The 25,557-nt window shown below is 43.2% G+C and overlaps 1 protein-coding gene across 1 annotated transcript in view; it reads left to right on the top strand.

Annotated features, from left to right (window-relative positions):
* LOC119387982 (integrin alpha-9) overlaps positions 1 to 25,557 on the top strand; it is an 80,159-nt gene that overhangs the window by 36,741 nt on the left and 17,861 nt on the right. Inside the window, exons 2-15 of the mRNA XM_037655576.2 lie at positions 9,233 to 9,363; positions 10,754 to 10,869; positions 11,729 to 11,852; positions 12,935 to 13,023; positions 15,361 to 15,406; positions 16,829 to 16,936; positions 17,066 to 17,157; positions 19,079 to 19,150; positions 19,987 to 20,133; positions 20,597 to 20,702; positions 23,114 to 23,205; positions 24,303 to 24,393; positions 24,612 to 24,657; positions 24,797 to 24,954. Of these exons, the coding sequence (XP_037511504.1) occupies positions 9,233 to 9,363; positions 10,754 to 10,869; positions 11,729 to 11,852; positions 12,935 to 13,023; positions 15,361 to 15,406; positions 16,829 to 16,936; positions 17,066 to 17,157; positions 19,079 to 19,150; positions 19,987 to 20,133; positions 20,597 to 20,702; positions 23,114 to 23,205; positions 24,303 to 24,393; positions 24,612 to 24,657; positions 24,797 to 24,954 (1,418 nt within the window). The remainder of the gene's footprint in view (positions 1 to 9,232; positions 9,364 to 10,753; positions 10,870 to 11,728; positions 11,853 to 12,934; positions 13,024 to 15,360; positions 15,407 to 16,828; positions 16,937 to 17,065; positions 17,158 to 19,078; positions 19,151 to 19,986; positions 20,134 to 20,596; positions 20,703 to 23,113; positions 23,206 to 24,302; positions 24,394 to 24,611; positions 24,658 to 24,796; positions 24,955 to 25,557) is intronic.

Raw genomic sequence — 25,557 nt, 5'->3', positions numbered from 1 at the left:
TAATGTGCCAAAATTAACTTCATTTTACTCTTCATGACCCATGCTTGGTCGTTAGGAGTGCTAGCTGTATAGTATACCCAACGCATTCAGATGTGCGCGAAATGCAGAAACGTGCCTCGTGATGAGGTCGTCGTTCTGACCCGCAAAGCCCGAGAACTTAAAAAGGAACCTGGGACCTCACTGATTTCGACGTGGGAAAATTGCGTGATGTGGAGGGGGGTGGGGGGAATGTTACATTTGTATTGCTAGGAACAACCCGCCACGGTGCTCCAGTGGTTATGGCGTTGGACTGCTGACCCGAAGGTCGCGGTATCGAATCCCGTCCGCGGCGGCCGCATTTTTGATGGAGGCGAAAATGCTTGACGCCTGTGTACTTAGATTTAGGTGCACGTTAAAGAACCCCGACATGGTCGAAATTTCCGGAGCCTTACACTACGGCGACCCTCATAATCATATCGTGGTTTTGGGACGTTAAACCCCAGCAATTCTTATTATGTGTTACTAGGAACCAGCCAAGGTTATGCAGATAGAGGAAAAAAAATCAAATAATGTAACAATGACAATCGATTTTTAGAGAGGACATATGAATAAAATAGTATATACAATGTTAAGGACGACGCGTAATGTTACATAATTCCGCATAAGCTTCAATACCTATTCGCGTATCAAGCAGTCTGCTAACTGTAACAACACCTCGTACATTTGCTGTAGCGTGCAGAACGCTATTCCAAAATACAACAATGGCATTGCTTCGGTATAGGAAATATTTAATTTCGTTTATTTACTCTCAGGGCTGGACATTACGAAAAGGAACGGGGTGGTCGGAAACACACACAAAGTACATTTTACAATAAATTCTAAGCAAGGGCTTCCTTAAATTGCGTGGTATCCATGATGAAAGCGGGAAGGTAACTAACTCCTGTAGGTGTTTTTGAAGGAATGTGCGGCAACATGACACGCCAATTTTAAACTCACCAATTTCGAACTCACCATTGTTTCTAGAAGAAATATACATTGGTGGCGACAAAATTAGAGTCGCTTTAAGTGTGATCGTTACGATAGATTTTACCAAGTACACAAACGCGAGACCTTCTCCGGCGAAGTGTCTGGCGGGTTAGGCAAATAAAAATGGGATTTCATTAGAGCGACACTTACTGCTCGGAAGAAGTAGTTGGTTAAAATAAATCGTGATGCGCTAAGGGGTTTCTATGTTGAAACATAAGTAAACTTGCGTTGTGAAATTCTTCATGCTTTAATGGCGGTGCTGTTATTTCTGCGAGGGAAGCAGCTTTAGCACTATGTCTCATGGTGCTTGACTGCTGACCCGAAGGTCGCGGGATCGAATCCCGGTCGAAACGACGGCATTTCGATGGAGGGGAAATGCTAGAGGCCCGTGTGTTTAGATTTAGGTGCACGTTAAAGAACCCCGTGCTCGAAATTTCCGGAGCCCTCCACTACGGCATCTCTCTCATAATCATATCTTGGTTTTGGGACGTACAGCCCCAGCAATTATTATTACTCTGTTCCATTTCCTCTCTAATAACTCGAGACGGGGTGATACGACCACGCTTGGCTGCCTTTCGCAGCTGTAGCTCTCCTTGCGGCGTGACTAAATCGGGCGAAGCTCTTGCCCAGAGATTCAAGATATTCCAAGATGGATCAGCACACAGAGGAGCGCGGACGGGTGCCACCATGCAGCCATGGCCGTTTGTGAAAGTTCCTTGTCTTGGCTCCGTGTCATTCCCTTGGCGCCGTGGCAGTGATAAAACCATCGTCGACTTCTTTCGTCCTTCTTTATCCTCGTTCCTCAGGCGGCTTGACAGAGCCAGCGATTGTGAAGATAGCGCGCAGGAATCCTACGACTGCTCCCTTCAGCCGCGCTCACACTTGCCGTGATACGGTGCGTGCTCGGACGAAGTCCTCAGCTCTACATGGAGGTCATTTTCAGCGCAGCGATACGTCAAGTTGACGTTCGATAAGCTCGTCCACTTCACGATGCGACCGGCAGAATGCGCGGAGGTTATCTACGCGGATCTTCGGCCTGTGTACTGGATAAGTTGTGAAGAAGGAAAAAATCGCGTAAGGGCCCTGCAATAGCCTTCATATTGCGGAACTCAGTACTCTCCTGTAACTTTTTTCAAACTGCAGGATCAGTGGTTCGGCGCGTTGATGCGTTATTGTTGACAGTCTAAAAAGGTATGCAAACGTAGACGACATATAGGACGAGCGCTGACTCACAGCCGAAGCTTTTATTGGAAGTACGTTCGTAATTCCCTAGAAAAGCCGTTGTTTTCACTAGTTTCTCATTTATCTGCCCCCTACCCCCATCCCCATCCGCTCGCTCCCTGTAATGCGGTAATATAACCTTTTTGATGCTTGGTAAGATGACGTGGAAATATGCTGCTTTGTCCCTTACGTTGGATTCGACCTGCGATTTGCATATATAAAGCTTAAATAGTACATGTTTTATATTCACTCCCAGGCGGCTTGCATTTATTTTATTTGTAATCGAAGAAATAGAGAATGTCGATATTATGAATATTGAGGGGGCGCCTTTGCGAACGAGCGAGTAAACGTGTCATCAAGCAAGTCGCAAGTTCTCCTTCGGCCATGACTAACTTCGCTGTGCAGCTTCATCGGTTTTTGAAGTGCGTCTGGCATTTCCGTGGTCAGGTGAAATACCGGGAGCTTAGTCGAACTAACGATCGACCGACGTTTCCGGCCGGGTAGAGCGGAGGCACCTACTTATTTCTGGGTGGCCATCACATGGGTGGCACCGCGGGGAGGTGTATCGGGGCAAGCCATTCCTCTTTCTATTTGTTTCACTTTCGGCATTTCCCCGTGTCTGGTCACTTATTGCATACGATGCCGGTAACGGAAGCGCTCGGCTGCCATTTAGTTGCCTACCCAACAAATGCCCCAAGAAGTTAAATATATATGAAAACTGATAGCGCAGGCATTCTGGCTCGTCTGAAAAGGCGGTATGCCAGCGTGATGTTGCATCGTAAGTAGTTTGAGGAGGGCCGGTACGTAGGAGGTTGTGGCCGATACAAAAGCAATCTCGCTGCGGTCAGCTGCAGCGGCCGGGCGCACTTTTATCGGTGTAGGAGCCGAGCGGCGGGATTGCACAACCCCGAGCAAACATCGCGGAAGGAATTGTAAGGCCAGGTAAGGCCTCTCAGATGGAGAGAGAGAAAGCAGATGGCTGCCCAAAAGTCGTGAACGATGCGTGACAGGCGGTGGTGCGTCTTCGAGGTAAAAAACTTGACCGGGCGGGCCTAATTTTTTTTTCTTCTGCTCGCTTCTCTTGTCCAGCGGTGCGGTCGAGCGCGGTGACCTCATTCGCGGCGAGGGCAGCTCGTCGGCCTGCCCTGTAGCGTGGCGCACGTCCGCTACTCCGTCGTGTGTCCTCCGCCTTTCCTCGTGGGCGATGTCTTGGCGTGAATCATGGCCGGCTGCGACGCGCACGCCGTCCGGCCGTGCGGCGATGGTGACTACGCTGGGCAGGAATTCGAGTCTCGCACTTGTCCGTACGGAGATGAAGACGTGACTGGACGCGATCATCCCGACCACAGTTCTGATCACGTTCGTCCCAGAGCGCCGGAAAATGGCCTTACACCCAGTTTCGTTTTCCAGAGTCTGAGCGCCACGCGGCCACGGGCTCACTGCGGATGCTATCATTGGTTGAATACTACAGTGATCAAGATATATTTTAGGCCACGCTAGCTATGGAATTCTCCCAGGAGCGCTGTTACGATTTGCATAAAATGTGTGACGCTGCACGATTGCCCATGCGCCTTTATAAATGCCAGAAGTTTCTGCGAGAACCAGGGGTGTATCAAGGAGGTGGCACACCGGGCACGTGCCCCTCCCGAAATTTCTTTCTGTCATGCCATGAAGACCACTAAACGACACTCGACCACACTTGCTGGCCCCCACTTCGGATCAAGGAAGTGAACCCCCCCTCCCCCCTTGTTCTGACAGACAGACAGACATAGAACTTTATTGGGTCCTGAGAAACGCTACTCTTAGAGCAACGCCGCGGGCCGCTCCCACGAGATTGTAAATGTTCTAAGAATGCATAATTTTAGTGTTGATGTGTGCGTAGAGAAGGGAGGGGGCTTTTTTGTGCTTTTTGTTCTCCTTATAGCTTGTGGAGAACCTAATAAAGTTGCGTGGCTTTTCTCCTTAGTTTCTCTGCAAAAGGTCTCGTGGTTTCTGCTATCTTTTGGAACGCTGCACAGGCTGATATACACAGAACGGAAAGTAGGCCTTAGGCAGCTACGGCACATGCGTGGCTGCTCCCTCAGAATTTACACAGTTTACAATCACATTTCTGCAGAGATGTGAGGCGGTCGTGTAAGACCTAGGCGATACTTGGTCGCATGCTTCTTCGAGGGATAGCCGAGGTACCAAACACTGTATCGTTATTGCGTTGAAACGTGCAAAGCCGAGACATCGCGTCAATATAGATTCTAAAGCGTTTTAAGGCGGAAGACATCCAAATATCCTTGTTTGCTTGTTTGGGTTGAGAAACCCATTTAATCAAGCAGGGGAAACTATATACGTGCAGCGAAGTAGAACAGGATGCGTGCCTCGTCCATTGTTCGTCGCCGTGTCCTCGTGCGCGGCCGCTCGGTTGAATGAGACGGATCACGCAAGGATTACTGGCGAACAATGGGGTAGGTCTTTCCACGTTCGCTTCCCCGAGAGATGCGGAAGGATATCGCTTCCGAACTGGCTTACGTCCGACCGGTGGATGTGGAGTTGCGCGCGATGCCGCCACGAATCGGCGAGCCCTTGAGACTAGGCCCCTGGATAGACGATAAATATTGCTTCGTTCGTGTATGGCTTATGCAGCGCTTCGTGTGTAATCAGCGCTACCCGTTCGCCCCGTCTATGATGTTCCTGTACTTAACAATAATCTTCTTTCATCCGGTGGCAGAACTCCGACACTGGTCTAGGGGTGATGCATCCGGGCGTCCAGCCAATGGGCGCATAAAGTCGGTACGCGTTCTGCAACAAGAACGCACGTAATACAAAACCTACGCTCTGCCTTAACTATAAACAGTTTTTTTAGGGAAAATCTAGACGCCTAAAACACCGCAAGAAGAACGAAGAAGCACAGGTAAAGAGCGTCACTCGCAACTGATTTATTCTCAGAAGAAACGCAGAAAATCTATGGTTTTCAAGCGTTTCTGTTCTTGCCAAAAGCTCAGATGCTCAGGCCTGGGAATTAATGGAAGCTTTTTGGATAAAGACGAAAGGGCGACTTGTGTGTAAGTGACACGTCAGTGGTTTTGCGCATGTCTGAGTTCCAATTTTGCTCGTAGTTGCTTGATTAGATATGCCTTTCCATTGACGTCATGTTTTTTGATGTGTAGTGATTAGCTGATGCCGTGCGGCATATATATTTTTTTGCATTTCTTCTGAAAATAAATCAGTTGCGAGTGACGCTCTTTCCCTGTGCTTCTTCGTTCTTCTTGCGGTGATTTAGGCGTCTGGATTTTTCCTCATTGTGATGAACCAACTAGCCCAGCAACAAGTACTTCTAATATGAACAGTTTGCCGCCGCAGACTCGTACCTATCCTTCCTCATGCTGAAGAAACCCCGACGCCAGCGCGTTCAACACCGGCCGGCCCGCCGGCGGGCCCAGAAATCGCGTCGCAGCTACTGTGCTTTCAAGCGCACGCTGCGCTGCGGATGTGCTGATGCTGAAGATTTGAGTCCACGGCGGAAGTACGGGCTGCTTCTAGGCGGCGGGTCTGCGACGGTCTTCATGAACAGTCCAGCGGAATACGTGAGCCGCACGTGCCGGTGTGAAGACGCTTACCTCGGCTTAATTTCTGCCGTATTGCCAGACGCGGCAAGTGCACACGTTACGGGAACTGTTGGTATCCTGAGGATGCCGTAGAAAGCCGCAAAGGCGTGGCCGAAGCATACATGGGGATAACTTAATTAAACCTTAGATGAGGTAAACATAAATGCAATTCAGATTAGGCTTTATTTTGCTACATTCTTCCGTAAAATTGCACGCATAAGAAGTCCGGAGAGGCCCAGCCCAGACAGCTGAAGCGCTGCAGCCGATCGCCTCCGCGACTAAAGAAATAGTCCGGGCCATACACTCGGTAATGTTCTCCGAAGGAGGGGTCAGTGATACTACGGCTCATGACGTCAGTCTGGAGCGCGCGCCCATTGGTGCACGCTTGTGTGCGTCCGCTTTTGAGGAGAAAATGCAGTGCGCAGTACACTGATGTTGCTCTGCACCGATGAAGAGGAGGAATTTCTGATTTACCATATTATGCATTCTTTTTCTTTAAATGTTTGTTTATTTGTAATCTTCGTCTTTTCATCTTGATATATTTCATGTTATTCGTTGATGTGAAGAGACTACGGAAGTATAAATTAAACGAAACTTACAGAATGAAGTTAATTTAGGTCAGGGTGTCGGAACGGAACGAAAACCGAAAACGAAAAACGAAAAAAGCGATATTTTTGACCGGAACGAAAACGTAACCGAATCTTTATGTATTATTTCGTTCCGGAGTGAAACCGAGATTTTTTCAATCGTTTTTCGGTTCACGAGAAAACTTCGCACTCCGGAACAACTGAGCTCATGCAATGTGAGCATATCTCAGGGTACAGTATTAACGCGTACCTCAGGCAGCAATTCCAAAGCAAAGATATGTTGAATTTGTGCGAAAAACGAAAACAGTGGCAACCAGAGATGTTTATATTAATGCAAGTGGACTTTTGAGGGCCTGTCACGCAGGCCAAAGTGGAGAGGGCATTGTCGGCGCTGAAGTTTGTTACAGCGAAGGCTCTTATGAGATCACAATAGCTGATTTTGGCACCATAGTTGTCCGCCGCCGCTCGTGTCCGTGACCACTATCGCGTGAAGTAAGAAAAAATAAAATGAGAAACAAATTTATAGGATCGGATGGGATTTTAACCCGCGCCCCCTGCGTGGCAATCGAGTCTTCCACCACAGTGCCACGCTGGTGCTTATAACTCCTTCGCAAAAATACTCTATACGGGCGTCATGTCGGGCAAGGAATTGTGTTAACATATGTAATACAGCGTGGCAGAAGAGTAAAACGACAACCAGCCATCACACAATGCTAATTCCGCAAAGAGTGTGTGGTTTAATGCTTCCCACCCACTGCAAAGTGCCCAACCATAATTCATCGTCATCAGCCACAGCACAAAGCGCACATAATGCCTTACAGATGTGTAGCGGCTACCACGATTCTCTGAAGAATCACGAAAAATGACAAAGTGGGAACTTCGGTACTTCAGAAAAATTACGATGATTTATGGCGTAGTGGGTACCCTGCATGTGTAGTATCAGCTGCCCCAAGAGACTGTACAACGGGCTCTACAAAGTCCGCTCTTCCAGCTTTCGCTGTGGCTGTGCTGCGCATTCCGCGCAGGCTTGGCAATCTTTTTATCAAAACAGCTGTCTCGCACATCACAGAGTGCACTCAGTGACGTGCTGCTTCTGAGATCGTGCTCACTCCCTTGACACAAAGCACTGAGCCCATTAAAAATCGGGATTGAATTTGGAAAAAAATAAATACCATGACTTTGAAGGATATACTGGTTTGTGCTAGTTGGTAGGAATTCGTCGTACAGTTACTTCCGCTCGTCTGAAGAACGTGTTTTACCCTTGTCCCGCTTTCTTAGGAGGAAGGCAAATAACTACATCACAAATCAAATGCTTTTTTTTTTATGATTACTTTAGCTTCAAATTCTTCCATAAAAAAAAAAAAAAACGTTACGAACCGTTACGGAACATTTCTTTTTCGTTCCGGAACAGAAACGGAACGGAACTTTTTGCGGTGGAACGAAACTAAAACCGAAACGAAAAACATTTCGTTCCGACACCCTGATTTAGGTAAGGATAAGTGATACAAGCACTTGAGCACTTGCTTCTATAGTGAACTGAAATTTCTGGAATAATTATTTTTAGTACACTATTTTATACCTGCTGCTCTATGCTATGACTGAGGGAACGGAGTTTCAAAGTTGGTAATCTTTACGTCCTTTACGTCAAGATTGTTGATCGCAAGACTGGTAGTTACTACAGTTATGCTAAAAAAAAATAGTTGCTTGACTTGGGACATATATTGTTGCCGCACAACGATGATAATTTGTCTTGCGTTCCTTTCTTTGTTTTAATGTCGCATGCTTTGAATGCTTCCAGGCAGGGCTGGCTTTAGGGGTGGGCGACCTGTGCGTTTGCTCGAGAGGGCACCAATGGGGAAGGGGGGGGGGGAGGGGTTGCAAACACTAATTATGCACATTCAGGGACGTGCAGAAAATAAGTCTGTCATTGTTGTGGTTAACATTTGGAACTGTATTTGCACATGCTTTACAGCAGTGTAATAACACTTACAGGGCTACAAGGGGAGAGGGAAAAAAGGGCTAGTGCCCCCTTGTTCCTACCACCCCTTCCATAACAAATGCCTCTTGACGCCACCACGCACACCTCAAATCATTCTTTAACGTTCTGATTTAGTTGAACACAGCGCTCTACACAACACTGTGTGATCGGTCATAGTCCATTTTGGGAATATAGATCTGACAAAACATTGAAAATATAAGTTTATAGGATTGATTTCACTATCTTCCGTGATGCATTCAAAGTGCACAGTAATTAATTATTACTCATACTTGATGCTTGTTATTTATGCCAGTTTTCATAAGTTATTTTCACTGCAGCTTAAGTATAATATTGATTTAGTTTTCCATGTTACATTAAAAGTCTGTATGTAAATCTGTATTGATACATGCTTATTGAATATATATAATATTGTTCTGAAACTGTTTTCATTTCAACTATATCATTTATGTATTTAGAGTTGCAGGTTTCCCATATGGCTTGGAGGGGTGGGGGTTATGCGAGACTAAACTGTGCATTCAGTGAGGCACACAAAGTAAATTCATGCACTGTTATGAACAAAATTTGGAAGGTGCATGAGTTTTGGCAAAAAGCTTAAAACATGGGAGTTTTATCTTTATTTTGTCCTCATAAGTCACGTTACGGTGAAGTTAATGAAAATGGAGTTTTTAGACAACGTTATTATCCCTTTGAGCTGCACACTATACTGCTCCAGTTAGGCTTAGTCCTTCTCGAATCATGCGTGCAGTCGAGAGAACAACATGATACCAGTATTGCTTGAATAAGCTACACATATCCTCAGTGAAAAACTTTCTCCTTACTTACAGAGCCCTGGTGTCAGCTATTAAAGGCAACTCAACCACTTTGGGAGATGATGTTCACCAGCCTGGTGCCCTGTTCAAGTGCAGACCACAAATAGAAAGGAACCAGTGCACCGAAGTGCGCGTTGACACTTCAGGTGAGCAAACAGACATTTATAATTCATATAGTACGTCACCTTCACTTAGTGGCCTGGTGGCCTCAATTGTAGCCTCAATTGTAGTTGTAGCCTCAGTTGTAGCATGCCAACACCTTTACTGCTTCTGTGGAGATCTCCATGTGTGTACATGCATTATTTTATGCACTGCATGTGTATGTCATGGTAAAAGCAACACTGCAAGGCGAAATGAACACTAACGAAAGAAATACGTGAAGTAGAAATCAAGATTGAAAAAAAATTTCCTGATGAAAAATTTGAAAGAAAGTTTCTTTTCACCATTCTTGCAAATAAATTTTTGTGTAAATCAATTTGTAGGTCACGAATGATGCTGTGTTGAAGGCTTGTTGCTTCATTTAAAGCTGAAGCTACCAGTGAAATGCGTTGCAGTGCCACTTACAAGACTTGAGCAAAAACTTTTTTTCACCTGCGCATTACAGTTGCAACATTGTGGACGGCAGTGATGCCATCATTGCTTTTGACATTGTTTTTTTTACCTAAAACCTGATTCTTGACACAGTTGTCATTGCAAGTGTGTGCCATGTTTGAGGCTCATCAACACCATTGTCATGTATGCCTTGTTTGTGCCACTAACCCCACTTTCATAAATGTGATTATAGCATGACTAGAATCTAGCACATTCATGGAGAATCGCGTGCTATAATACACTGTCATCCTTGTCCTCTACAATATTGCTACTTGTGGCTTCTGAAATACACGCCACACCACCACCACTGTCAAGAGTTTGAGCTGAACACAAAACTTGCCCAGTGCATCTGGCTCTCAACTGTGCATCCCTGCAGCAACATAAGTTTGAATCCCAGCTGTTGTGGACAAAGTCATACTTTTCATCACTCCACAGTACAGTGCACTTTGTATGATGATGTGGTCTTATGACAACAAACTGATGTTGGTGACAACAGCGGTTGTCATCAGCATAACACAATGGTAGGCCAGCCAGACAATATTTTTGAGCCTGGCAAGTGAACACTGGCAATGTGCTAGTTAGTGCCATTGTTTGATATGTCAACCAATGGTTTTACGTGAGCTGAATGTGCATCATGTCACTGTGCCTCAATATGCTTGTAGGTTTGTTATGCCACAAATAATATCCTGCTGCTACCACTACGTCAAAACCTTGCTAACTATGGGAACTTCATTGTATCTCAATATTTAAACCTCGTAAAGCTTGCAAGCAATATCCAACTTGGCAAATGGCAGATTGCTGAATGACAGAATGCTGTTCTCAGAAAAGGCGTAGTGTTCATGAAGAAACTGACTCAGTAACTTTTGGCATTCGGGTAACTTTATGCTTGACATAAGAATCGGTGCGTATTGAATCGAACATGTGCATATGTTTTTGTCGCAACAGACAAAGGGGAAGATGCTGAGAATGAAGCTGATGGAGAACCCTTTCATGACCTCCATGACAACATGCACCTTGGGATGTCGATGCTTGTTCAGCCTGGACCTGATGGCAGAGTTATTGTGAGTTTTGTTTTGAGTTTTTTGCTCACATTTACTGTGTAAAGATTTTATACGAGACTTCAGTTACTGTTGCACCTTGTGGGGTCTGAGCGATAAAACCGCCGCTCTCGGAACACACGGATCTAGTTCACGCGGTCGTGCAACAAACGTGGACGTTTATTAAACACTTCTTTACATACGGCGAGCTCGCCGGCCGAATCCTATAAACTAGCAACACGCTAAACCTTATACGCTGACAATGAATACTGGGAAAACATAAAACACACTCAAGACAACATAAGACATACAATACACCATAACATAAGACAACATAAGACATACAATACAATACACCACGAATGCGGCACCGCCGATGCACGACTCACCACGAGGGCCCGAGGGAAGCGAGCCGCGGTATCATCCCCCCCGGACCCACCGTGGCAGACGTCCATCCACGCATGCCGCCACACCCCAAAAGAGACTCGTTGCTGTTTTCTATGCACCGGCCTCACTTCTCCGTGGCGGCACTGCCGGCGCCACCGCGCTAAACTCAAGTTACAGCCAGCGCATCCCTGACCTTGGCCGATAGTCTCTGTTTACGTGCCAAGCACGTGTGTTGCAAACACAGCGGCCGCGCCCAAGTTACGGCAGTCGCCTTTACAGGGGGTGATAGCACCCCCATAACCTATGTTACCTTTTTCAGGTACACTTAAGTTTGTTTGTATGAGAAAGATTATGATTTTTAAAATTTTTTTAAGCGTAAAAGAGACTAAGAAAGCAACATTGAACAAAAGGAGCATACAGCATAAGTTACGTTTTACCACATGAAATTGTACTGAACAATTTTGGTGCTACAAGATCTTTCATTTTTTTCCTTTAGGTATGTGCCCCAAAGTGGAAAAATCAGCTATATAAGAAGACAATGTACATGCTTAATGGAATCTGCTATGTCCTCGACCATGACCTGGCCCACAGTGATGCACTGCGTCCACTTCTCAGAAGAAGTAAGTGACCTCTTGTTACTATGTCTGTAACTGATACATCATAATGAAGGAAGGGTGGTCTGTTTTGTACGCAACAAAGTGTAATAATGGGGCAATGCCATTGATGGAAATGTTCCTCGTTAATAAACAAAATTGAGCCCACGAATGTTGGGTCGTTATTTTTATTTTAGGTTTACCTATAGCATCTGTGAGATATAATGACAAAAAATAAGAGTATCATTGAGCAGCATAGATAAAATGGAAGCAGAAGGAATAAACATGACTCCGATGGGACATTTTTTGCCAGACACCCAATGAACTTCTGTGGTGAACGTTAAAAAATTTTATTTTCAGCATCAGGCATTCTTCCAGTCCAGTAGTTCACTTCCAATCGCAGTATTACCGTCTCAAGATAAAAAAGTACTGCCTACGTAGGTGAAATCACTTTTATGGCTGTGGTTAACATCCATTAATTTGACCTGGACGAAATCCATAGAACCGGTCAAATTATATGTGGACTCAGATAAACGAAAAGGCTGAGGAATTGTCCAAACATGTAGTGGCTGTCTAAGGTAGCAAAAAAGTGATAAAAAGCTAGTTATATACTGATTTGATAATACAAAATAAACAATTTAAAGATGAAAAAAAAACTGTTCAGTTCATTTAGAGGGCATGAATTTTTCAGTTTATAAGCACGGCAAGAATGGTCAGTACGTGTTCTGACCAGTCAAGCTTGAATCTATTTTAGATCAATATAATCAAGGTCATGGCTAATTAAAACGTATGGGTACCGGACTCCTTAGGAGATTAGGTTGTGAACAAATTAACCAAGCTTGATGCAATACAATTTTAATTTTGGCATTGCACTGATTTTATGTTGCCTTAGGAACCACCAATTCAATATTATAGAATCCAAGTATCAGTAAGCACTTTATTTTTATAAACTGACAATCGTGTCATCTGTGTTCAAGGTTTAGGTCTCTGGTATTGGTGTTTGTAATTCGTTCCTTATTGCCACTTGGTTGGCTAGCATACGTAGACCATGGTATGCGGCCAATATTTACTTCATTTCATGTTATCCTTTTCTGAATCTGAACTTGCAGTACAACAAGTTGTGCCACCAAACGCTGACCAACCAGATGGCTACTACTATGCCGTAGCAGAGTTTGGATTTTCAGCAGACGTCTCCACTGTAAGTATCATTTGTTATATACCATGATGACTTGTGATGAAGTAAAAATCCCAAGTTACTGGAAAATTTCGAGCCTTCACTGGCTGCAATAAAATGCTGCCCAGAAATGAAGTAAGGGCAATATATAAGGTCAATATTGTACACTCAAACCTCGATGTAGTGAACACGGATATAACGAATTATCGGTTATAACGAAGTAAATGAAGAATAGTCTTGTCATATACAGTGCTAAAAATAAACGTTTATAACGAATTTTCGGATATAACGAAGTTATTTTCGTGGCAGATGTGACTTCGTTATAATGAGGTCTGAGTGTATGTAACCTTTTATATTGTTTTCAAATTCTAGACCAAATGAACTGGCTGTTTTAAAAGCTGTAACAGTATATGGTTCTCTCGTTAAGCACTCTCATGTCACCCATAATTATATAATGTACTGAAGTTATGTCCTAGTGACATGAATGGAAAAGGGCACATGCACCCCCTGTTTTTTTTATTTATTTATTATTATTATTATAATTTTTTTTTGATGTCACCAGCTGTCTCCGCTGTGACCTTTTCTAGCAGCCTGGCTGCTGCTATAACATCTGCTTTCGAGACAATCCATGCTCTATGCATTCTTTACGCAGAAAATGTATTAATTATTACAGAAGAGGATTGTGTTTAACAAAGTAGGGTGTCAGAATGCCCATGAGGACTAACTTGATACCTTAGTACAGGGGTCTCAAACTTGCCTCAGCTAGGGGGCCGCAGTCACGAAAATTTAGTCCCGCAAGGGCCAGGACAGTGAGGAAGGAAGGTAGGAGGGGAAGGGGAGGGCGGGGGCACATGTGATTTGCAAAATGTCATCTAACGTTGCCATTTGAAAAAAGCCCTTTCCCATATCTCATATATTGGTCATTTTTGAAGTGGATTTGGCGCCAGGATTCCAACAACATATCAATACCGATCTCCAAAATGGCTAAAATCTTGACGCCAATTTTGAAATATAGAGTTTTGTTTCATAGTTATGTATCAACACATGGTGACCGCAGGGGGTGCCTGACGAGAAAAACTTCTTTTCACCAGTCATGCCTGCGTAGCTCATTAACATGCTTAAAAAAAAACATATATATGGGACAAAGGCAGTCATGTGCGGGCCGGGCCGCCAGCGAAAAGTGTGCGGGCCGGGCCGTATGGGCCATGTATTTGAAACCCCTGCCTTAGTATCAACAATGTCGTATGCTAGCTACTGTAGTAAAAATCTTACTGCAGTAAAAATGAAAAATGTCTTACATCACAGATATCTAGGTGCACTAACATAGTTTAATGTATCTTGAAACCTGTCACAAGCAAGTTCAGTGGTTGTATAATGATCAGGGCGGTGAGCTCTGCATTGCTGTCTTGCCTGGACAACAATTGAAACATGTAATATACTGTTGTGGCGCGGTGAACAACTGCAGTTTCAGAGTGCTGGGATAACAGCAACGGCAACTCGGAGTGTAGCAACACGAGTTCATCTTTCTTTTTGGCATCGTATTGTCGGTATTGCTGATCAAATTGTACATCCTATGCTATAGTAGATGAACTGGGATATTTACTTCAAAATACTCCACAGTTTTTCATAAGAATGACTGTGTTGAGGGTTGCACAACTTGGCAAACACACACAGCAAGAAGCAGCTGCAGAGCAGGTATGAGCCAGTCTGATCGTGCTCCGGCAGCTAGAAAAAGAAGCAGCAGCGCCACTAAAAGCAGCTACTTGTGTTTGATTCAGTTGAATTGAATTTTCCATAGTCCCTCCCTCTTCCTCACCACTAGGACATTCTAGTACACTATACACCTAATGCTGCAATCCCATGCTATAGGTATTGCTGCATGGTGTCCAAGGGCGTCAGCAGAACATTTTGCAAGGGGGGTGCCTCCGCAAGAGGGGGGCTGTGTCCAGCACAGGCTGCCTTTCTTTCACTGCCGTGTCATGGCCAGCAAGATTATTCAATAGTGTGTAACATGAAAAGTTGGCTGGCCATTTCGTGTGGATATGTGGGACCTGAGTGTGCTAATCGAGCTGTGTAGCTTACTGCTGCTGCAATGAAAAATGTTATCCGAATTTCCAGAGGCCCCCCCCCCCCGGCTCCCCCCTCCGGACGCCCATGATGGTGTCATAGATCTATGATTATTTCACATTTCTCTGACTAGGTGAATTGTATGGCAACTCAAAAGTGTCTCTGCAGACTATCTTAGGCTCCATTTCAAGAAAATGAGCTACAATACCAGCTATATCTACTGTTATAAGTTTTGTAATAATCAATCTGTGACTGTTTGTGACCTGACTCATTGTTTGCTCTTTCTTACTGCAGAGTAATGAACTCCTTGTAGGTGCCCCAGGACTCATTGACTGGACAGGTAAAGTTCTTACTGGCTTCTCACAGTATGCTTTCCTGCTGCACATTTGAATCAATAAGTCAGTTTTAACGTCCTACATATATGATTCATCCTGGAGCTTTATTATGTGCTTACCACAAAAAAAAAATGTTTGTACCATATTCTCCCTTTTTAGGCTATGCTTTTTTTTTATGCCTGTTGTATGTTCTTATGATATGCAAATCTTCAGAAAGAAATCAAGTGGAATTAGTTTTTGAGTACAGCTTGGCCTGTTTGTGGTAAAACTGCTAGTGATTCGTTCGGATACACTAGAAAGTCAAGCACCAGTAATGTATTTCATTTATATTTAATAGTGATACCAACAAGTTTAATTTGGTTAGCTTACTTTAAAGGGGCCCTGCAACACTTTTCCGAGTAGCCATAGAATGGCTTCATTAGAGGAGCTTATTGCCTCACAAATCGACTGCCGCAAAAAATTTTTTGGTATTCGTCCAGTACCAGCGGAGTTGGAAAGATTTGTCGCACGCTGTAATTGCTTTCTCTCTTCTTTTGTCCCGACGAAAGCGCTGGAAGCTAAGCAGGGAGGGATGGCACAGGAGAAGAAGGTACAACACGAGTGCCTTGTGACCTTGAGCACCTTTTCTTTTTTTACTTCGAACGCGCCGCGTACTTTCAGTGCAATCGCGCACATGGGCAAGTGGCAGCCTTCCTGCGGCGGCCGCAGCAACTACTGAGCGTGCCGTGTGCAAATCAGCCAATGGCGTAAAACTTGTATCAATGACGCATTGATTTTGAGTACGTATAACATCATTTGTCGAGAGAAAAGGAAGCGATTTTTAGCTGACTTTGAGAATTTATTGTAAATTCCAGGCCGCGTGCTGCGTTATAATGTTTGACTCGCATGTTCTCGGGAGCCTCGACTGCTGTTCGGCAGCATTTTCTGACCGAGCTGAAAAAGTGTTGCAGGGCCCCTTTAAGTATAGTGTTTAGTAGGGATAAAGTCTACATTAAGAAGTTGTTTATTTTTTCTTTCTTTTCCCCGTGTGATGAGCAGAGTAGGCAAAGTGCACATTACTAAGTACCAATAAACAATTAATTTTTAACATTAAATTTTTAAGTTTCAGTACACCTACTTTTCCATTTTGGGGGCTAGCATTTGTAAAAGTGTAGATGACTGACCTAGTTAATACTTGATTACGTGGAAAAACGGTAAGCTAGGCAGTTTGATTGCATCGTAAGAAGTCAGTGTGCTAATAACATACACAAAGAGAAGAAAGGCACCACAATTATTATGTGATTAGCTTGAAAATGCATTAAGAAAGTGGGACATAACCAGACAACAGAAGCACAGTATGCACAGTCATACCAAGGCATTTGTGCAACGTGTTCTGTCGATGTCTTCAAAGGAACTTATACATTTGTGTTCCCTTGTGCAACCTGTAGGCTCAGTCATCAAATACACGATACCTAATGATACATCTGAGACCTTGAATCTCAAAGTCCGGGGCCTTTTGGATGCTGGCAAGATTCCGAGAATTCAACAATACATCGGTGAGTACCGACAATTTCTTGGGGAAACGAGCTATAGTTTCGCATGATCAGTAACATTTGGCATCTTGCGCCTTTGCTGTTGGGTTTGCTTCTCCAAGTCACTGAATTGCACACCTGCTGTTGTTTCAGGTTACAGTGTAACGTCAGGCCGCTTCTTTGAAAGCATGGGCCCTTCTATGGTCGCTGGAGCTCCAAGAGAAACCGAGGACCGTAAAGGAGCTGTGAGTGCAGTTAAAACAATAAATGTGCCACAAGACATGAGGCATTAAAAAAAAAAGTGACAGAATGTGATGCATGGCTAAGAAAATGGAAAAATGTGAGGAGCCAAGTGTGGTCTTAGAGGGACACCATTTAAATTCTGCTGCTAAAAGTAAGGTTGCAGATTCCTGGCTGTGGTGTCTGCGTTCCAGTGGTTGTGGAATGCAAAAATTACTTGCATTCCACAACCTATGACTGCACATAAAACAACCACAGTTGTCTGAAGTTAGTCTGCCCCCATTTTTTTTTCTCCTTTCATTGTATAGTAGCACTTGAGACATTAAACCTACAGTGCAATTTAATGCATGGCAAGCAGGTGTTCTACCACAGAGCCACGCCATTGCTTGAAGTTGCTTTGGAAAAAAAAACTCTATATGAATGTCATGTAGTGGGAGGAGTCTCCTTAACGCATGTAATATTGCGTGGCAGAAGCGTAGCATCGCACCAGGCGTCATAGCATGTGAATTGCGCAAGAAGTGGGTGTTTTAAAGGCCTACCCATTACAAAGTGCTCAGACATATTCAATAATCATCATCAGCAAAAGCATCAACAAAAGTGAGCAGCTGTATTGGTTCGCGTGTTGCCTTATGAACGCATAATGGGCCCTTCGCTGAATCGCAAAAGGAAGAATTATGACGTAGTGGGCACTGCGCAGCTTTACTTGCAGTAGACATTCTAGAATAGTTTGAAACGGTCAATGTTACGCGCATAGATGTTTGTTTTCTTGCGGCATGGTTGAGGCGTTTTCCGAGAACCGAAGCTAGGCTATCAGTTGAGAAGGCGATGCGCACAGGGCCCAATTACGCTATTGTGTTCTGCTCTTGAAGGTGAAGCGCAAGCATCCTCCACGTTTTTTTTTTTTTTTTGCACTTTAGACTAAGCTTGTTTTATGTAATATACCAGCTGTCACATATACAATCTGTAGAGCACTAATTCATTGAGCTTTGTGTCAATAATTATACTTGGTGCTGTAAGTTTCAGTTGAGGCACAGGCGGTAACTGTCCTCACTCACAGCTTCATTAGCACAATTGCAAGAGGGTCCACTTGAATTTTCTTGGAAGGCAAAAATTGGAGAGTTTTAGAATTGGGTACACAGAGTTTTGCCTTGGGTGGTCATTAGTGTGCATAATTCAAGCCACTGAAATGCAAGTCACTCAGATGCAAGCCACTCTTTGGGTTAATGCATGGTCAGCACTTTGGCCCCTATTTTTTGGAAGTAATGTGCATACTCAAAAAATCCGAGGTGTGGTTACCCAATTTTAAAGCTCTCTAATGACGATTGGGGCTAAGCATTTCAATGAAAAAAGTTTCATTTACTTGCATTGTGCTTGGATATGGAGTGGAACTAAAATTCCGAAGACATGGCTTGGATGTGAAACATTTTTTCCTAAATGTTATCCTAGTTCAAAATGACGAAGTGACTAGTAGCTGGCTTTTTAGCCTGCATGCCTGTTCTTCCTAACTACAGTATACACACTTTTCTCCATAATGCTTAACAGCAACCTTTTTGGTTGCTAATAATATGGAACTTGTCAAGGTTTAATCCTTAGCTACAGTATACGCACTTTTCTCCATAATACTTTACAGCAGTCTCTTTGGCTGCAAATATATGCAACTTGTCCGTGGTTAAACCTTGAGCTGCCATCTTGCACTGCATATCAGATAAGATCGAAGCTTAGAAGTTACATAGTGGTGTGCATTGCTACATGTGTGTGTAATACGTAGCTCATTGCATGCAAGAAAATTTCTGTCATTCTAAATGCTTCCTGTCACGGCCACCTCAACATTACATTTGTGAGTCTTTCATGAATTACGTAACGTTTGCAATCTATAAACTTTGTATAAACTATGCATTTCATTCTGGCCCGTTTTCTTTCCTTCAGGTGTATTTCTTCACCCAAGAAACCGCATCGTCAAATAGCCTTCGCGTGCAGATGAAGAAAGAAGGTGAACAGGTCAGTTTTTGTTGACATATTGTCACATGCTTTTTGCTACAAGATTAAAGAGAGGAATTTCTTTTTGAAAGCAAGTTTGCATAACTATCTTATGTTCTCGCCACATAAGCCCTGTAAAAATATAATTTCTTGGTCAGAGCCTGCATTGAGTGTTTGGGGTTTGCTTGAGCACACACATGACCTTAGTGCTGAAAGGGTTATAGTATACGGCAGAACAACGTCAGTTTTTGTGATGCATCATAGCTCATTAATAAAACATTGCACTTCTCTGGTGGGAAACAATAATGCCAGTGGTATACCAAAATGGCAGCCTCTGGGGATCACGCGGCTTCATGTGTTGTAGGGACAACAACTATGATGTCAGAGGTCAAGGAAAGTTATTTTACAAGCATTGTTTTGACGTAGTTATGCAGCTTGGAAACATATGACAAAAACAGTATGCCTGCAAGTCACTTCATTTTTCTGCAGTGAGTGTTCCAATAAGAACCACACAGTGAATTTTTCTCCTGCCATTTTAACTATGCACAGTCTGTTTGCAATGCTTAAGGGAATGGGGAAGCATTCAGGGCTGCTTGAACATCTGCTATTACATGGAAATATGTTCGTCAAGTGCTTGTGTTCCTTGTGTTTGCTCCTTGAGTGTGGGTCAGAACAAGTGTGTTGCAGTAAGGTTACCGAGAGGAAAGTGCAAATTATCATCCAGGTGAAGGCATTTAGTTAGAGTACACTGGTTTGTGAATGCGTTTATATTTTTGACCGGTCAAGTAGTCCACTGGTATATACTTAAGATTCAAGCTATGCACAAATGTGACAAATGCATCTTTTCTCTTTTTCAGATGGGCTCATACTTTGGTGCTGCAGTGCTGGGAATTGACTTAAACAATGACAACTACTCCGACTTGATTGTTGGTGCTCCCTTCTACTCTCTTAAAGAAACTACTGGGGATGAGGGAAAGGCATATGTCTACATTAGCAATGGAGCGGTAAGTATGTGAGAACACTAGATATTTATGTGTTACCTTTTCTTGTTTCAAAAGTGATCTACTTACTAGGAATCATACCTGATGCTCAGTTATTCCAACATCAAACATATAGTATGTAATGCCGTGAATTCATTGTGTGACCACCCAAGCCCCTAGCAAGGTTAGGCTGGCTGAAGCGAATGATCATTTAAGCTGACATTTAAGCGAGTTGTTGTGAGTTAGTGACTTTTGCGTCACTCACTCACAACAGTGAGTGATTGATGCATAAATGAGTGACTTATGCATCTTGGTAGAAATTGCACCTGAGTCCTTTCTGCGAAGGTATGTCAGTGTCGTATATCATGTAACAACTAAACAAAAAGGTTGTTTGGAACACATATATATTTCAGCCAGAACCAAATCATATGCACAATCTTGCATCAAAATGAATTCCATTACGTACTTCGTCTCTATACAACTTCAGAGTCTGTCCCTGCAACATGGTCAACTCATGGGTTCATCTGTGCCTGGAGCTCGATTTGGTATTACTATCGTCAACATAGGTGACCTCAACCTCGATGGATATCCAGGTAATAGGCTTATCCTCATTCTTACGATAGCTTCAATGTTACTCTCACAAGTGATAAATGGTGATGAAGGTTGAATACAATCATGAAAAAATCGCCAACCATGATGGCTTTTTCATTCCCTTAATTACTGCACACAGAATAATGATGATACCCAACTCCCTGACATGCTTAAACATTCCTAAGTGATTGTGAGAGAACCCAGTACACTTCTGAAAGACTGCGAGAACTTGTAAGAACACTTGCAAAATGCTGATATGCTCATGTAAGGCAAGTGCTAAACCGATTACAAGAAGATTTTCTGCATTTAATAAAGATATTGGCTTTTGGAAGCAGAATATTGATTTAGGGTATCACATGTGCAAAACAAAGAAGAAACATTCCACTGAAACAGAAAATTTGAAGAATACAGAAGGATCAAGTTTCCAACTCTATAACTTTGCATTAAGAGCGGATAATTAGATAATGCAAAGTTTATCCAGCAAACATTTCAAGTGGACAAATTTGGCATGTTAGTTTGTAGCTTTGTAAAATTGGATGATCTGTATGATGCAGTTTTAAAAATAATTTGATGTCTGTTTTCATTGCAGAGTTGTGAGTGTGATGCTTTTTTATTTTCTGATTTGTAGTGATTTCTGTAAAAAGTTGAATGCACCAATAATCTCCTTGCAACATTCAGCAAATTGTGGCTCCTTATGTAACAAACATAATAAAAATTCAATCATTATATATTAGGCAATAAAATTCATTTGTTTTGATGCATAGCTGTTGTGGCAAATATTTACTCACAGGACCAGCTGTGTAGAACCAGAAGCTAGGAGGCATATACAGTAAAACCCCGTTAATTCGGACTTCACGGGACTAGAGAGAATGTCCGAATTAACCGAGGGTTCGAATTATCGCGAGTACGATCAAAACACTAGAAAAATGTTTCCGCCACCACCAGACTTTTATTTCTTAAAGAAGTCGGTGATCGCGGTTTGCTTCTCGGAGGCAACGTGCAAGGAAATCACAATTTTGCTAAGTTCCTGAAGGTCCGCGCACACTGTGCCGCAAAGCGGCGGTCTAGCTGACGCAGCCAGGTCATCCAAGCCTTTCTATTAAAGCGGTAGTCGACAGGCAGCTGCTTAATGTTCTTCAAACATCTTGGCTTCGCAGCCTTTCCTATCACCAGCAGCGGCAACTACTCTGTGCCGGTCATGCTCGTAGCCAGAAGAACCGTCACCCGCTCTTTTCTCCGTTTCCCGCCGACGCACGGGTCCCCCTTAAACACGATCGTCTTTTCAGGCGCTGTCTCGTCAGTGTTGAAAATGTTGCACGGCTCGTACGTAGAAAGGAGTGCGGAAAGTCCGGAACGCCAGGCCTGCACAACGCTTCACCGCGCACGTTGCGGAACACCAGGGGTGCTATCGCGGAACGACGCCTTATGCCATATTCTATGCTATTCTTATCATCCACCACTCATGGCTGGCTGATCGCGTTGATACAGTGGCTAGTACGGTCCGATATTCTAGGGACCGTAACTGTAGCGTTGATAACGCGGACGGACCGTCGCCATGTTGCCTGTTGCTGATGACAGTAGCGATGCACTGCCTTTCATTGTGTATGTGCCTCCGAGATGCAAAGCTCGTTTTAAATCTCGGAGGCCATAATCTGATCTCGTTACCTCGTTTTAAATCTCGGAGGCCATGATCCGATCTCGAAATTGTTCAGATGCGCCGTCGATTTCGGCTGCGAATCCGAATTATATCCGAACCGCGGCCGTGGCGGTATCCGCTGCTGCTTCCCCGTCTCGACCCGACCTCGGTCGGGAGTTCGAATTAACCGAAGCGCGGTCGAATCTGTCCGAATTAATGAGAGTTCTCAGCCATAGAACAATGCACATTTTGGCCGGGACCAGACGCCGCGTCCGAATTAACCGAAATTCCGAATTAACGGGGGTCGAATTAACGAGATTTTACTGTATTGATGTAGACATGTCATTATTATGATTGGGGTTGCAATTTAGTGGCACACTAATCTGGAAAAATATTACCAGGTATTGTGCTGCCATGTTCACTCCTCTACTCGTCTGGGGTCTGTTGAAGAAAGTTGTGCCTGATTGGTACTGAGTATTTTCCAACGCAAATGAAAGAGGCTGCATTGTATGACTACCCTGGCACAGTAATTGGGAGCATAAACTTGGTATAGACGTTCCCTCAGTCTTATCTCGATAATCAATATTTCGATATTAGTCCACTTTGGTAGTGGGTAATAAACTAAGAGTATCAGAATGACGTGTCCCTACATAGAGGCTGGAATTGTTTTTGATAATGTGGAGTCCATGTTTGCTTCTTGCAATGTTTACTTAATTTGGTGACATTAACAGCAGTACCTATAACCAATAAAATGAGGTGCAATAATTGTTTTTTCAGATGTAGCTATTGGTGCTCCATATGAAAATGACCATGGTGCTGTGTACATATATAATGGTGGGAAGAATGGTCTAAAAACCACTTATAGCCAGGTAAGATGATGCATAGGCCCTCTTTATTATATGTGCAACATTTGTTTTCAGTAGCATGGCTAATTGGGCTAGTTGGTACTTGTTCATTTTGACAGGATAAAGTGCGCACACGAACACGGACACTAGAAGAAAGACGCAAACAACACAGGCACTGACTCGCAACTACAATCACAACTGTCACATGATCTGGCTACTCTCGCCCAGGGCAGAGTCAAAAAGCAAAATATGAGAAGATAGACAAGGGGCTAGAAAACAAGTGTCTAAGGTCACAGCCTCAGAGTGCTGATGACATATGAAAATTCTAAGTTCTGTTAATGTGATGGAAGTGGTGCTTACACATTTATCCCCACAGCTCCTAATGTGAAAGGGCTCTATCAGTTCTCTGGTAGTTTGATCAGAGTGTTTCGATAAAATAGTTGCATCACAAAAAATGGGAATGCAACCGCACGTTCTACAATGTTGCAACACGTGTGAACAGTATTTTTGTTCTAATGATCTTCTGTGCTCTTGCAACCTAGTATTAACACATCTTCCTGTCTGACCTATGTAGATTTGACCACAATACAACGGTATTAAGTATACAACACCTGTTGCACACTCTACATAGGATGGCTTGTGGTTCATGCCGCATCCTCGTCGTTTTGGACCTTTTGTGTTTTGAGACAGTTCTCTGTCAATTCGGCAACATAACGTGTTTAATTTGTTTGGGGTCGAAAATACTACCCCGACGTGATACTTATTTGTAAGGTTATTAGGCCTGGGACATTTTGTGTATGTGGGGATGACAGTGGGCTTTTTAACACGTTCCTTTATTTTATCGCTTGCTCGGTCATCACAATTTACTGCTTTTAGTGGCTTCTGCGCAACTTTGTGTAGCACAGGCTGAGTGAAATCAGCTTTGCTTAATCTTTCTAGTTTATATATATATATATATATATATATATATATATATATATATATATATATATATATATATATATATATATATATATATATATATATATATATATATATATATTGCTTTAGCACCAACCTGATTGCTTGCAAGCATCTGTTCATCAGCACTTTGTTGATTTCTCTCGTTTCTCGTTTGATAGCGCATTGAGGCCAGGTCGCAGATATCTCAACCACAGGGTTTTGGGATCAGCATTTCCAAGGCATTGGATATTGATGACAATGAATACCCAGGTAAGCATGTTATATACGCTGGAAGTGTGTAGGTTATAACTGCACTACTACGGCGAAACTGGCATTGTATTGCAGGAGCTTTTGCTGCTTTTTATGCAGTCATCGTTGTTTCTGTTGCAAATTTTATTTGACAGGCATTGTTTCATTTTAACCCTTAGCTTAAAACAGGTTTGTCTATGATTTGAATGTGGTTAAACTGATTGCTTCTTTTATTACAGATATCATGATAGGAGCTTACAAGTCAGACATGGCTTACCTCTTTAGGTATGTCTGTAATGTACAAGAGTGCATATTAGTCTCCTTATAATGCTGATATCTTAAGTGGCAGTGAATTGCACCTAAAGGATCTCTTGATAGGCTCACAGAATGCACTAAGTACAATGTTAACATCTCACTCTTTCAGGGCTTCTCCTATTGCATATGCAAAGGCCTGGATTGAAATACCCACAGGGCGGATGTCCAGCAAAACCCCAAAATGCAACAGGAACAACGTCTACTATTACTGCATTGAAGTGTTGGCCTGCATGACCTACTCTGGAAAATTTCTCAACGAAGAACTAGGTCAGTTTTGAATTCATGCACTGACCATATGTATGAGCTCGTATGTACTGAGGTGCTTAAAACTTTTTTTTTGTTTTTGTTAGTTGCTGAATCACAGTAGGACCAAACGTTACATAAATAGAATTGCTTATATAGAAATAGAATTGCGTAAATAGAAATGTTATATAAGCAATAGCCTTATTGCTTATATAACATTTCATCTAGTTTTATTTTGTGGTACTGAAAAAGTGCTTCTTTGCACTGTTAATTTTGGCTCGCTTAGGGCAATAATTTTTTGCTCAGGATGGAGGGTCATCCTGAGCAGTAGCTTGCATGCCCGAGCCTGCTGAGGTGTATAAGAGATGGACAGATTGATGATTTTGAAGATAAAGAAATATGACACCATATATAGTATTGGGATCGACCAAGTTGCAGCATCTCTGAAGCCAAGTCCAATGCTTGCGAAAAGGATAGTGCTGTTCTTATAAACCTGGGTAAAGTGTTTGCATCCGACAGAGAACCCAGAATAAAATTTTACTTGAGGCTTTTGTGTCTCTCAGTGACATCTATTCATGACTACACTTGGATACAACATTAGAAGTCCATGGCATTTCCTCCTCAAAA

Source organism: Rhipicephalus sanguineus, chromosome 3 (assembly GCF_013339695.2).
Source record: "Rhipicephalus sanguineus isolate Rsan-2018 chromosome 3, BIME_Rsan_1.4, whole genome shotgun sequence".
In the NCBI taxonomy this organism is placed as follows: Eukaryota; Metazoa; Arthropoda; class Arachnida; order Ixodida; family Ixodidae; genus Rhipicephalus; species Rhipicephalus sanguineus.
The sequence above is the reverse complement of the archived record's forward strand: the minus strand, read 5'-3'. Positions and strand labels throughout refer to the sequence as shown.